At 37.0% G+C, this 14,971-nt stretch overlaps 1 protein-coding gene and 1 pseudogene across 1 annotated transcript in view; one reads left to right on the plus strand and one right to left on the minus strand.

Moving 5' to 3' along the window:
* The window catches only part of SLC39A9 (solute carrier family 39 member 9), a 105,347-nt gene that overhangs the window by 46,898 nt on the left and 43,478 nt on the right, over positions 1-14,971 (plus strand). Inside the window, exon 2 of the mRNA XM_077122835.1 lies at positions 907-1,015. Coding sequence (XP_076978950.1) covers positions 907-1,015 — 109 coding nt within the window. The remainder of the gene's footprint in view (positions 1-906; positions 1,016-14,971) is intronic.
* Positions 2,904-3,456, minus strand: LOC143652646 (acidic leucine-rich nuclear phosphoprotein 32 family member E pseudogene; annotated as a pseudogene).

Below are 14,971 nucleotides of genomic sequence, written 5' to 3' on the forward strand. Positions count from 1 at the left end.
ATCCCAGTAAGCCATATTAGGGAATACTCCTGATTTCACGAAACTTTCATACCTAATCTTTTAAATCTTATAGGAGGCAATCCCTCAAAGGAACCCAATGAAAGGAAGAAAAGTGAGATTAAGTTGAACTAAAACTATAAAATATCTTGGTGTTGACATCTTTAATTTTTTTTCATTGTGTGAGTTATATGTGTCCTTTGTAAATAAGTTGTAAAATAAATTCCCTGAGATAACAATTGTTAATGTTTTTGTGTAGCTTTTTCTACTTATATGTATAACTATTTTTTTTCATAAATATGAGGTAATCAATACATAGTATTTGCCACCAGACTTTTCCTCAGCAGCATATTGTGAGTTTCTATATCAATGACTAAACCCAAATCAAATTTTTATAGCTGAGTGCTGTGGTATTCTGATTACTTAGCCAATCTCTTGTCTTGGCCATTTAGGTTATTTTCAGGGTTGCACTCTTAATAAGTTCAGTGGTCATCTGTGCATATTTTTTCTTTCTTAGAATGAATTTCTAGAAGAATGAACTCTGGAAGTGAAATTGCTGAATGAAAGAATTCACGTTTTTAAGCCTGTTGATATAAATTGCAAAATTGTAGTCCAGATAGGTTGTAGCAATTCACATTCTTTCCAGCATTAGACAAGGGTGCTTATTTTTCCCTATTTTAATAACAAATGTGTTCCCATATTATTGACAATCTAGCACATTAGAAAATGGCATCTCCTTGTTTTGATTGGCATTATTTACTTAGGAAGCTGAATATTTTTCAAGTTTACTAGCCATTGTAGATTTTGGTCCAACAAATGGGCAGTTCATATCTTGATTACAGATACTTCAGAAATTTTTTCTCATTCACTAATCAATCCTGTCAACAGTTTCTTATGCTTTCTTTCCAGGAGCGACTAAAGTTGGTGACTGTTTTGGGTGCCGGCCTTCTCTGTGGAACTGCACTGGCAGTCATCGTGCCTGAGGGAGTGCATGCACTTTATGAAGAGATTCTTGAGGGTGAGAATGAGTAAAGGGCCTTATTTGAGATATGTTATTGACTTGAATGGTTGGAAGGAGGTTTAGTAATATATATATTTTTTTATACAGCTCATGTTTGCCATAGAATTCTACCCTGAGAAGAGTTCTTTTGTTTGTTTGTTTTTAGCACTGTAATGGCTTTATTCAAAACACAGTTGCACAAAAGTATTAACTTAAAAGATTTTTCAGGAGAATTCTTTAGGAACTGAACATGCTATATACACACTGCCTCTACAAATATAAAGCCCCCCCCTTTTTTTTGCATGGTCAGGCATCAGGAATCGAACCCAGGTCTCTGTCATGACAGGTGAGAACTCTGCCACTGAGTCACTGTGACCCACCCAAGGCCCACCCTTTTTTGCATGAAAATACCACCCACAAAGCTAAATAAGTTTGAGCAGTTATCTGGAGGCTATTGTTTTCAAACCGAGAACTCTATTTTTGATTCACAATAAGATGATTGATAAGAAAGTCAATCAATCATCTAATTTTTTAATTTAATTTTTAAAATATGTAATTTTTAAAATATGTAATTTTATAATCTGGCATACCATGCAGTGAAAATTTTTATGAAGTAAAATAAGGCATTTCAGTTGTTAAAAGGAATAAAATGTTAGGTGTTTTGGAGATTCCATTCCCTCCATTGAACTTAATCCCAAGTTTTATTTCAGTCATTTATGCAACCTTTTTAGTTTCTCCACAAGTAAATTCCTAATTTTTACTTTAAAACCCCAAAGTATTACATTTAAAAATAAAAAAGTAACAGTACTACTAATTCAGTAATTTAAATGTGTCCCAGTATTTAAACATAACTTCAATTAATTTGCTGACATCAAAAAATATTTACAAATATTAAAACCAAAGGAAAAAAAGTTAGATAGCTGAGTGGAGCCTCCATGACAAAAAAGGAGATGTTCTTGTCTACTCTCCACACGTTGTCAACCAGGGGAAATTTGCATTAAGCAGAACCTATTGCATGAAACTGTATGGATAATATATTTGTATCTGAGAAAATAGTTTCTTTCACTTGGTTGTTTAAAACTAAGACAGATCTAAAAAAGTAGTTGTGATATAAAGCTAAAGATTTTCCTAGGTATCCACAAGTTTTTTATTTTTTTTTTTTTTGAGATGGAGGGAAGTGAAACAAGAAAGAAAGGTAATCATAAAGGAATTTCTGAGAGGTAAAAGAATGCACACCTAAAAACAAAATAAACCCCTGGCATGTCATGATCTGCAGCTTGAAGAAAAAAGGGCTCACCTGTATATATCCAAATTTAGTATAAGCAATTTTTCCTTCAAAAATAAAATCTTTAGTCACCAGGCTTATCAGAGGCTTCAGAAGCCTCCACAAAATCCATGAACTCTGTTGCTGAATAGAACCTTTCTGATTCTGTTCTACTTTCCAAGTTATGCATGTGACAAAAAATACTCCAATAATCTTAGCCAAAAAAAAAAAAAAAAACAACTAAACATTCTGGGTCACCTCTAAATAAAACCCTAATTTATTATTCAAGAGACTATTGCCATTTCATATTAAAGCCTACTGTGATCTCAATTAGTTTATGAATCTGGATGAAAAAAAATGTTATGTATGAAACATACCATACTAAACCTGTATAAAAACTATCATGTTTTAATTATGGACTAAAAATGACTAATACAGTGAACTTGAACTAGAAAAATTAATATTCCATATAATTGCTGGGGAATTTCAATGAAAATTTTTCTCTACATACTGTGTGATCATGGACAGATGAATAAATCTTATTTGGAATGATAAAAAGGTAAAAACACTTTTCCTATAAAAAGTTGAATGTTATCTTTGATAGAGATAGCTAGCATACATGAAGAAACAAAGAAGATGTGATCACTCTATTGCAAACCCAGAAGTGTTCGGGATTCTAGTCTTAGAATGATTGTCATCTTCTTCTTGTCCGTCATCTTCAGCATCTCGTTTCTTCTTATTCCCACAAAATCCTTCTTCCTCTTCCTTTTAAGCAGTCATCATTGTCTTTTTCACCTTGAATTTCTTCTTTCATCTCTTATCAGGCCTCTCCCAATTCTGAGCCTACTTCATCTTCATCCGCATCTTCCTCCCCTCTTTTTCATATCCTTCAGATGGACCAGATTCATCTTCATCGCCATCATCTCCAGCCTCATCATTCTCTTCAAAGTCTGGTGCTTCGTTATCCTCCTGATCAAATCCATCTAAGCATGTGATTTTCTTCAGTAGCTCAAAAATACTTCCTCTATAATCGGCCAGGTTTGTGATCTCACAATTAAGCAAGTCAAGACTTGTCAAATATAAAAAATTTTTCAGAACTTCTACTTGCTGAGATCTTTGATTTTTTTCTACCTCAGATTGAGGTAGGTAAGATTCAGACTCCCAAGCCTTCCGAAATTATATTGTCACTGGGTTTTAGACATTTTTATTTTGGTAACATATATAACTTAAAATTTCCCCTTTTATGTTTATTTGGTACAAAATTTATATTTTGACTAGTGCATTTCCTAATATAACTTATGTAGACAGCTTAATTGAACATCATAAGTACATGGAACCTTGAGTAGGACATGAGATTTTATTGGTTTGTCCAGAGTGATGCCCAAAAAAATCCTGGAGTGATTTGAACAGTGAATAAAAAGTATTTGCAAAGTCCCCTTCAGGGAATGGTGAGAAAGGGGAAAACTTCAACTTCCCCAAGTTGAATTCTTGATATTCTCACAAGCAGTGTGGACAACCAAAGCTAAAGGCTGAGCCCCAAATCTTGGGGTTTGTTCATATGAAACTTAACCCCACAAAGGGTAGGTCAAGCCTACTTAAAATTAGGCCTAAGAGTCACACCCAAGAGAACCTCTTTTGTTGCTCAGATGTAGCCTCTCTTCTCTCTCCAGCCAACACAAGCAAACTCACCACCCTCCCCCTGTCTACGTGAGACATGACTCCCAGGGGTATGGACATTCCTGGCAATGTAGGACAGAAATTCTAGAATGAGCTGAGACTCAGCATCAAGGGATTGAGAAAAACCCTAGGATGAGCTGAGACTCAGCATCAGGGAATTGAGAAAACCTTCTCGACCAAAAGGGGGAAGAGTGAAATAAGACAAAATAAAGTGTCAGTGGCTGAAGAGATTCCAAACAGAGTCGAGAGGTTATCCTGGAGGTTATTCTTACGCATTAAGTAGATATCACCTTGTTATCCAAGATGTAATGGAGAGGCTGGAGGGAACTGCCTGAAAATGTGGAGCTGTATTCCAGTAGCCATGTTTCTTGAAGATGATTGTATAATGATACAGCTTCCACAATGTGACTGTGTGATTGTGAAAACCTTGTGTCTGATGCTCCTTTTATCTACCTTATCAACAGATGAGTAAAACATGGAATAAAGATGAATAATAGGGGGAACAAATGTTAAAATAAATTTAAATGAAATGCTGGTTATCGGTGAGGGGGAGGGTTGGAAGGTATGGTATGTATGAATTTTTTTCTGTTTTCTTTTTATTTCTTTTTTTTGAATAGATGCAAATGTTCCAAGAAATGATGATGATGATGATGAATATGCAACTGTGTGATGATATTGTGAATTACTGATTATATATGTAGGACGGAATGATCAAAATTTACGAATGTTTGCATTTGTTTGGTGTTTTTTGATATTTTAAAAAAAATTTTTAAATTAATAAAAAAAATTTTTAACCACTTTCAAGTATACAGTTCATTGATGCTAATTGCATTCACAATGTTGTACTACCAGCAACTACCATCCATTGCCAAAACTTTTCCATCAGCCCAAACCAAAACCCTGTATGTATTAAGCCTTAACTCCCCATTCCCTATCGCCATCCTGGCCCCTGGTAACCTGTTTTCTAGCTTCTGATTATGAATTTGCATATTCTTATTCTTTTATATAAGTGAGATCATCCCATATTTATCCTTTGTGTCTGGCTCATTTCACTCAACATGATGTCCTCAAGGTTTATCCGGGTTGTTGCATGAATCAGAACTTCATTCCTTTTTGCAGTTGAATAATATTTCATTGTGTATACCACATTTTGTTTATCCATTCTTTGGTTGATAGACATTTGTGAAGCTTCTATCTTCGGCAATTGTGAATAATGCCATTATGAATATTGGTGTGCAAATATCTGTTTGAGTCCATACTTTTGATTCTTTTGGGTATATACCTAGAAGTGGGATTGCTGGGTTGTATGGTAATTCTATACTTAACTTTCTAAGGAACTACCATCTGTTTTCCACAGGCACTGCATCATTTACATTGCTACCAGCAGTGAATGAGTGTTCTTATTTCTGTGCATCCTCTCCAACACTTATTTTCTGTTTTGTTTTGTTTTAATAATGGCCATTTTAGTGGATGTGAAATGGTACCTCACTGTGGCTTTGCTTTGCATGTCCGTGATGACTAATGATGTTGAGCATTTTTTCATGTGCTTATTGGCCATTTGTTTATCTCTTTGGAGAAATGTCTATTCGAGTCTCTTGTCCATTTTTGAATTGGGTCAATGGTCTTTTTGTTATTGAGTTTTAGAATTTCTTTCTATATTCTGAATATTAACCCTTATCAGATAAGTAATTTCCAAATATTTATTTCCATTATGCAGGGCTATCTTTTTACTTTCATGGCAAGATCCTTTGATGCACAAAAGTTTTTAATTTCAATGACGTCCCATTTATTTATTTTTTCTTTTGTTCTCCTGCTGTTGGTCTAAAATCTAAGAAACCATTGCCTAACACAAGGTCCTGAAGATGCTTCACTATGTTTTCTTCTGGGAGTTTATAGTTTAGATTGTTATATTTAGGCCTTTGATCCATTCTTAGTTAATTTTTGAATATGGTATAATGTGTGGGTCCACCTTTCATTCTTTTGCATATGGGTTCTAGTTTACCCAGCACCATTTGCAGAAGAGACTGTTCTTTCCCCATTGAGTGGACTTGGCACCCTTGTCAAAAATCGATTGAGCAGACTCTGCAGTGAATCACAATGACTCTGAGGGGAACTAGCCTTGAAATAAAGGTGGCAATGACAACAGCATTTGTATAGACAGAAGCACATGTTCTTGATAATGCCACTGAACTGTTAATCATATGCCCTCACCTCTGAACATCCAGTTATGTGAGTAGTAAGTTCCCATGTACTGTGTTAAATTAGAGTCAGAGTCTTGTGATTTACTGCTGAATGCACTTTCATGATACATGAACTCATTTATTATTTGTAGAAGGATACATTGAAAATAGCTTTTGTTTGAAGGTACAATTACAGTAAAATATTCTTTTCTATTGTTATTGTTTTCCCATCTAAAATCTATTAATTTTTTTTCTTACCTGAATCTTTATATTAATTTAATGAAGCAAACAACAAAGGAACCATTTGTGGTACCTGATGAAGAGGTGGCTGATTGAGTATACACGTCTAATTTATTCTCTTCTGAAATCCCACCAACACTTCATTTAAGGAATTAAAAAAAAAAAGTCCTAGAGGGCCCCTCCCCCTTGACAAAGATGGTAGAATAAGGTAGTTCAGGTTCTGACCTCCCTAAGAAGCTTTAAACAGCTAACAAGAAATGGTAGAAATATCTTTCTCAAGTTCCAGAAAATAGTTAGAGGACTTCAGTAACTGGGCAAGTGCTGAATCAAGAAAAAGGCACCTTAAAAGCAGTAGGATCTCATGGTGCCATTAGCTGGTCACTCCTTCAGCCTCACCAGCTTGGTGTGGAGCCAGCCTATCCACTCAGTGCAGATAACTAGTCCCAGTTTTGGAGAGAGCAGAGTAACCTTTGGCAACATACTGGCAAGAGATTGCTGGCCATCAGACATACAGTACTGTATCCAGAATCATGAGGAAACTGTTTCCTGTGGAAGAAGGGACATTCATATTCGTGTAAACAGAGGAATTCTCAGTGCCCATTGCTCATGCCCAAGTCAAGATGCCTGCACAGAAAGGGTCAGGGCAGCTACCACGGTTTGGCCTGGAGCCATTTCCTAAACTCATTGTATGGATAAGGCTTTAAGAAAAGCATTTATATACAAGCCATTCTGCAAAGACTGGGAAATGTGTTTTCTTTTTTTTTTTTTCTTTGTGGTTAGCTCCTGGCATTGAAGGAAAGCTCTGTCATAAAACCACCTGGATACAGGCTTAAGGAACAGATATCTCAGAGTCTAAATTCCAGCAATAACATTAAAATAGCAAAATGTCTAGGTTTCAACAAAAGATTGCAAAGCATACAAAGAAACAGGAAGCAGTGATCCTGGCAAAGAAAAGAATTAAAGCATTAGAAACCATTAATAAGAAGGACCAGATTTGAGACATACCACACAAAGACTTCTGAAAAAATGGTCCTAAATCCTACTCAGAGAACTAAAGGGAAACATAGACAAATAACTAAAAGAAATCAGGAAAATGATAGATTAACACAAAGAAAATATCAGTAGAGAAATAGAAATAATGAAAAGGTACCAAACAGCTGAAGACCCAGTAGCAGAAATTTAAAGTTTTCTAGAGTGGCTGAGCAACAGATTGCAGCTGGAAGAAGACTCTGGACTTGAAGATAAGATGATTGAAATCAGCTAGTCTAAGGAGCAGAAGGAACAACGAATGAAGAAAAGTGAACAGAGCCTGAAGAACCTGTGTAAAACCATTGTATGCATCATGGAGTCCCAGAAAAAGAAAGGAAGGGTCAGAGAGACTATTCAGAGAAATAATGGCTGACAGCCTCCCATATTTAATGAAAGACATGAATATGTGTATCAGGACTATCAAAGAACTTCAAACAGATAAGCCCAATTAGGTCCATGCCATGATATATTATAATAAGACTGTCAAATTACTAAGATTGTAGAGAATTCTGAAAGCCACAAGAGAGAAACAGTATGTCATGTACAAGGGAGCCTCAAGAAGATTGTGACACCCCCAAAAGAGCCTCTTATGTCGCTCAGATGTGGCCTCTCTTTCTCTGAGCCAACACAACAAGCAAACTCACTGCCCTCCCCCTCTCTACTTGGGACATGTCTCCCAGGGGTGTGGACCTTCCTGGCAACATGGGACAGAAATCCTAGAATAAGCTGAAACTCAGCATCAAGGGATTGAGAAAATCTTGACCAAAAGGGGGAAGAGTGAAATGAAATAAAAAGGGATTGATAAATTGATGGACAGACAGAATGGCATGTCCCCCAATTCTTCCTTTAATGCCTACATTCCAGTTTATTTAATTTTTTTGTGCCATACTATTTTGACTCCCTTCTGATTTTTTGTATAAATATATATATTTGGCTCTGCTTGTTTTTTTAATTGACAAAACGAAACAACATACAAACACGAACATTCTTAACATATGAACATTCCATACTTGGTGTATACTCAGTGGCTTTACAATATCATCACAGAGTTGTATATTCATTACCGTGATAATTTCTTAGAACGTTTGCATCACTCCAGAAAAAGAAATGAAAAAAGAAAAAACTCATACATACCATACCCCTTACCTCTCCCTCTCATTGACCACTAGTATTTCTTTCTACCCAATTTATTTTAACCTTGGTTCCCTCTAATTTTTTTCTATACTCCTTCCCACTCCCTTTCATTGATCACTAGTATTTCAATCTACTCAATTTATTTTAACATTTGTTCCCTCCATTATTTATTTATTTTTAATCCATATTTTTTACTTATCTTTGCAGTAAAAATTTTTTACTCATTTTATGGTCTGTACCATAGATAAAAGGAGCATCAGACACAAGATTTTCACAATCACATGGTCACATTGTGAAAGCTATATCATTATGTAATCATCTTCAAGAAACATGGCTACTGGAACACAGGTCTACAGTTTCAGTCACTTCCTTCTATCCTCTCTAATATACCTTAAAGTAAAAAGGGGACACCTATATAATATGTAAGAATAACCTCCAGGATAACCTCTCAACTCTGTTTGAAATCTCTCAGCTACCAACACTTTATTTTTGTCTCATTTCTCTCTTCCCCTTTTCGGTCAAGAAGGTTTTCTCAATCCCTTGATGCTGAGTCCCAGCTCATTCTAGGATTTCTGTCCCACGTTGCCAGGGAGGTTTATACCCCTGGGAGTCATGTTCCATGTAGAGAGGGGGAGGGCAGTGAATTTGCTTTCCATGTTGGCAGAGAGGTAGGCCACATCTGAGCAACAAAAGAGGTTCTCTCGGGGTGACTCTTGGGCCTTATTTTAAGTGGGATTAGTCTGTCCTTTGCAGGGATAAGTTTCATATGAACAAACCCCAAGACTGAGGGCTTGATCTATTGATTTGGTTGTCCTCACCGTTTGTGAGGATATCAGGAATTCTCCAGATGGGGGAGTTGAATTTTCCCCCTATCTAGCCATTCGTCTGTATATGTTTTTCATACATGTTCTTCATGGTTACCATGGGGCTTAAATTTAGCATTCTAAATCTATAGTAGTCAACTTTACTTGGAACCAACTTCACTTCAATAGTATATTCATACACTATTTCTATACCATCCCTCCCCCACCCTTTTTGTTGTACTTGCTACGAATTATATCTGTATGCATTGTATATCAGAAACCATAGATTTATCACTACTTTTCACGAATTTGTAATCTAGAACCTGTTAGAAGTAAAAAAACGGAGTTATTTACCAAAAAATAGAATACCATAGTATTGGCATTTTTAATTACTCATGATTACCTGTACCAGACATTTTTATTTCTTTATGCTGCTTTGACCCACTGTCTGGTATTCTTTTCTTTCAATCTGAAGAACTCTGTAGCATTGTTTGTAGGGCAGGTCTAGTGGTTATGAACTCTTTTAGTTTTTGGTAATCTGAGAATGTCTTAATCTCACCCTCAATTTTTTTTGTCTTTTGATTTTTAAAATATTTTTAATTGTGAAATATATATGCAGAAAAAGCAATACATTTCAGAGTACATTTTAATTTTTAATAATTTTAATTTTTAGAAATACGTTTTTATTGAGAAATCGTCGCACACATACAGTCCAACCATATTATACAGTCAGTGGCTCACAATATCATCACAGTTATGTATTCATCACCATGATCATGTTTAGACCATTTGCATCACTCTAGATAAAGAAATAAAAAGACAAAAGAAAGAACTCATCCGTACCATACCCCGTACCCCTCCCTCTTATTGACCACTAGTCAATCTACCCAATTTTTTACCCTTTATCCCCCTCTACTATCTATTTATTTTTTATCCTTATTTCTTTGTCCATCTGTTCACATCCTGGATAAAAGGAGCATCAGACGCAAGGTTTTCACAATCACAGTCACATTGTGAAAGCTATATAGTTATAGTCATTTTCAAGAGTCAAGGCTGTTGGAATACAATTCAGTAGTTTCAGGTACTTCCCTCTAGCCAGACCGAAACACCATAAACTAAAATGGAATATCTATATAATACATAAGAATAACCTCCAGGATAACCTCTTGACTCTGTTTGAAATCTCTCAGCCACTGAAACTTTATTTTATCTCATTTGTCTCTTCCCCTTTTTGGACGAGAAGGCTTTCTCAGTTCCGTGATGCCAGGTCCCAGCTCATCCCAGGAGTTCTGTCCCACGTTGCTAGGAAGATTTACACCCCTGGGAGTCATGTCCCATGTATGGGGGAGGGCAGTGAGTTCACCTACTGAGTTGGCTTAGAGAGAGAGGCCACATCTGAGTAACAAAAGAGGTTCTCTGGTAGTGACTCTTAGGCATAACTGTAAGTAGGCTTAGCCTCTCCTTTGCAGGAATAAGCTTCATAGAGGTGAACCCCAAATTTCAGGGCTCAGCCTATTGAATTGGTTGTCCCCACTGCTTGCAATAATATCAGGAATTTCCCAGATGGGGAAGTTGAATATTTCCTCCTTTATCCCCAGCTCCCCAAGAGGACTTTGCAAATACTTTTTTATTTACTGCCCAAATCACTCTGGGATATATCAGGGCATCACACTAACCTGTACAAATCCACAAAATCTAATGCCCTCTTCAAGATTCCATGTAATTATGGTGTTCAAGTCAACTGACCATACAAGTTATGTTAGATAATGTGTACCCAAAATATAAATTTTGTACTAAAAAAACATCTCTCCCTTTGATCTTGCACAGAGGTTGAAGTTTGAAGGTATGGGCCATATCATCCTTTACCCTGTATTCTGATTTACCTGAGTCCTATCCACATCAGCCTCATTCATATCTCTGGTTGAAGTCTGATCCCTTTTTCAGCTTTTTTAATAGTTGCTGAATGGGGTAATGCTGACTTTCATAGCTTCAGTGCTCTGACTCTGAGTCTCAGGTGTCACATAAATACCCAAGTGTTAGGGAATGACCAGGTTATATACAAATAGCTCAGTATCTCAGAATTTAGAAATATCAGTTACAACTCCTATATGTGACTACTGTAAGAGCTTACAATCTAGGAACCTTTAGAATAGTACCCAACCTTATAACCCATGCTGTCGGCATCAATTCACCAAGTTTGTATATTATGGTTAGTCCATATGAGTGAGGCATGATTGTATTTGTGTTTTTGCTTGTGACAGTTCATTCAACATACTATCCTTAGGGTTCATTCACCTTGTTGTGTGCCTCACAACTTCTTTCCTTCTTGCAGCCACCCAGTAGTCCATTGTATGTAAACACCACGGTTCCCCCTTCCATTCCTCAGTCATTGTACCCTTAGGCCATCTCCATCTGTTGCATTTATGAACACTGCTGCCATAAACACCAGTGTGCAAATATCCATTTGTGTCCCCAGTCTTGGTTCCTCCATGTATTTGCCTAGCCATGTGAAACCATCACACTGCCCTCCGGAGACGCTGCACCTCTCAGCTTTCCTACCAATAGTGAATAGGTACATCTCTTTCTCTACATTTTCTCTAGCACTATTTCTCTCTGTTCATTATTAAACAGTTTTATTCACATATCATGCAATCCAACCTAAGTAAATAACCATGCCTTTGCCACCGTAATCTGTATGGAGACATTTCCTTTTCTTTTGCAAAGAATCCATACTCCTTGCTTATATCCCTGTGTTAGTTAGATTCAGTTGTCAACTTGGCCAGATGAGCATATCTAGTTTTGTTGCTGCTGACATAAGCCAATGGTACGTGAACCTCATCTGTTGCTAATTACATCTGCAGTCAGCTAGGAGGCGTGTAGGAGGCGTGTTTGGCTTAATTGGCTGGTGCTTAAATGAGAGAATGCAACGTAGCACAGCTAAGCAGCTCAGCATTCCTCATCTCAGCACTTGCAGCTCAGCCCAGGCCTTTGGAGATGCAGAAAGAAGTCACCCCAGGGAAAGTTGTTGGAACCCAGGGGCCTGGAGAGAAGACCAGCAGAGACCATCCTGTGCCTTCCCACGTAAGAAAGAACCTCAGTGGAAAGTTAGCTGCCTTTCCTCTGAAGAACTAACAAAATAAATCCCCTTTTATTAAAAGCCAATCCATCTCTGGTGTGTTGCATTCCAGCAGCTAGCAAACTAGAACAATCCCCCACTAGTTGACATGTAGTTTTAGCCTTTGTTACATTCACTGGAAGCATATTACAGTGTTACTGTTGATTATAGACCCTAGCTTATACTAAAAGCATATTACAGTGTTACTGTTGATTATAGACCCTAGCTTGCACTGGAAGCATATTACAATGTTATTGCTGATTATAGCTTGTATTGAATGTATTATTTCCCTGTATACTATCCTATTTTCAATAACTTGCAATGCTGACATTCATCAGAGTATATTTTAACAGGTAATTAGAAAACAGATTTCAATATTTGATGTAGTTATAGTTCCACAATTTCAGGTATTTCATTCTAGCTGTTCCAAGACATTGCAGACTATAAAGAAATATCAGTATAATGGTTCAGTAGTCCTACTGAGCTATTTGTTAAATCCTTACTTCTCTATTATAACTCCTCTTCCCCTTTGATCCTTCTCCCAATCTTTTGGAATATTTGGGTTGTACCCATTCTGACTTTTTTCATGTTGAAAGGGAATGTTGCAGTATGGGATGGGGGATGAAACTGTTTGATGTTCTTGGAGAGACCAGCACCTCTGGGTTTCAGGACTTATCTGGCCTAGGAAAGGTTTTAGGTTTCTGAAAAGTAAACTTAGTGCTCTCACCACCACCCCCTTTTTTTTTTCTTTGCATGGGCAGGCACCAGGAATTGAACCCAGGTCACTGGCATGGCAGGCAAGAATTCTGCCTGCCTGAGCTACCATGACCTACCCTCTCACCCTTATTTTTGAAAGTAAAAGTCTCACCACTGCTAAAATTCTTGGTTAGCAGTTTTTTCTCTCAGCTTTTTTCATCCAACTACTTTCTTGCCTCTGTGGTTTCTTGTGAGAAATCAGACTTAATCTTCTTAGGACTCCTGAAAATAATATGTTGCTTTTCTCTCGCAGCTTTCAGAACTTTCTCTCTCTGTCTTTGGCATTTGACAGTTTGACTGCTATGTGTTTGGGTGTGGTTCTCTTTGAGTTTATCTGTTTGAGGTTCATCAAGCTTCTTGAATATGCACATTTATGTCTTTCATTAAGTCTGGGAAGTTTTCTGCCATTATTTCTTTCAATATTCTTTCTGCCCCTCTCTTTCTCTCTTGTCCTTTGGAACTCCCATAATGACAGTTTCAATTTGATGGTTCTTTCATTCACTTGATGGTGTCTGACAAATCTCTTAGGCTTTGTTTTTTTTTCCTTTCTGCTTCTCAGCCTGAATCATTTCACTTGTCTTGTCTTCCAGTTCACCCGTTCTTTCTTCTGCCAGTTCCAGTCTGCTTTTGAAAACCTTGAAGGATTTTTTTCATTTCAGTTATTGTGGTCTTATACTTCAGTATTTCTCTTTGGTTTTTTTTTTTTTTTTTTTTTTTTTAAAGGAAAGACAGAGAGAAGAAAGGAAAGATAGAAGGAAGGAAGGAAGGAAGAAAGGGAAACATCTTTAAACATTTTCTTGTTTTATTGTATTCTGTTTCTCCGTTTTTGTTACATGGGCTGGGGCCGGGAATCGAACCGAGGTCCTCCGGCATAGCAGGCAAGCACTTTGCCCGCTGAGCCACTGCGGCCCGCCCTCTCTTTGGTTTTTTGAAAGAAGTATTTGCATATTTTTATTCTCATATTGTTCATTCATTGTTTTCCTGATATCATTTAGTTCTTTCTCTACATTTTCCTTTATCTCTTTGAGTATATTGAGAATCATTTTTCAAAAGACTTTGTCCAGAATGTTCAAATATCTGGTGTTTTTCATTGATAGTTTCTGGATTTTTGTCTTATGTGTCTGGATGCTCCATCATTTCCTGCTTTTTTGTTTGTCTTGTTATCTGTTGCACACTGTACATTTTAATATTTTAAGGCGTTATCTCTGGGATTGAATTCCTGAGCTGTCTTTTCCTTGTGTTTGTTTCTAGTGAGTGATATAACATTGATTTTCTTGAATGCAGGAGCTAACAAAAGCAAACCAATGCAAAAAATACTTTGACAGTGTTTTCAGTTGAACTTATGTTGGCTGATATTCTCTTTCCAAATTTATCCTTCTATCAAGATAGTCTGAGGTTAATGTGAAATGCAGGTCATCTCTGTCTTTTCTGAGTCTCTGTCTTTTCCTGGGTTTGTACTTGCTTGTGGTCTGAGGAACAGAAATTTGAATACGCCTTATACTACCTATTAAATAGACCTTCTTCCCCTCTCAGGTACTCTGTTATATGACTTAAAGCAGGTAATCCTTTGTCCTAGGGTGCTTCAACTTAATAGTTTCTTGTATTTTTTTTTTAACATGGGCAGGCACCGGGAATTGAACCCAGGTCCTCTGGCATGGCAGACGAGAACTCTGCCTGCTGCACCATCGTGGCCTGCCCAACTTAATAGTTTCTTACACATTTTTGGCTATCAGCAAGCTGCTTCTGCCTTCAGAGCTAGTTGTGCAAGATGGAGCC

This window comes from Tamandua tetradactyla, chromosome 12 (genome assembly GCF_023851605.1).
Source record: "Tamandua tetradactyla isolate mTamTet1 chromosome 12, mTamTet1.pri, whole genome shotgun sequence".
Lineage (NCBI taxonomy): Eukaryota > Metazoa > Chordata > Mammalia > Pilosa > Myrmecophagidae > Tamandua > Tamandua tetradactyla.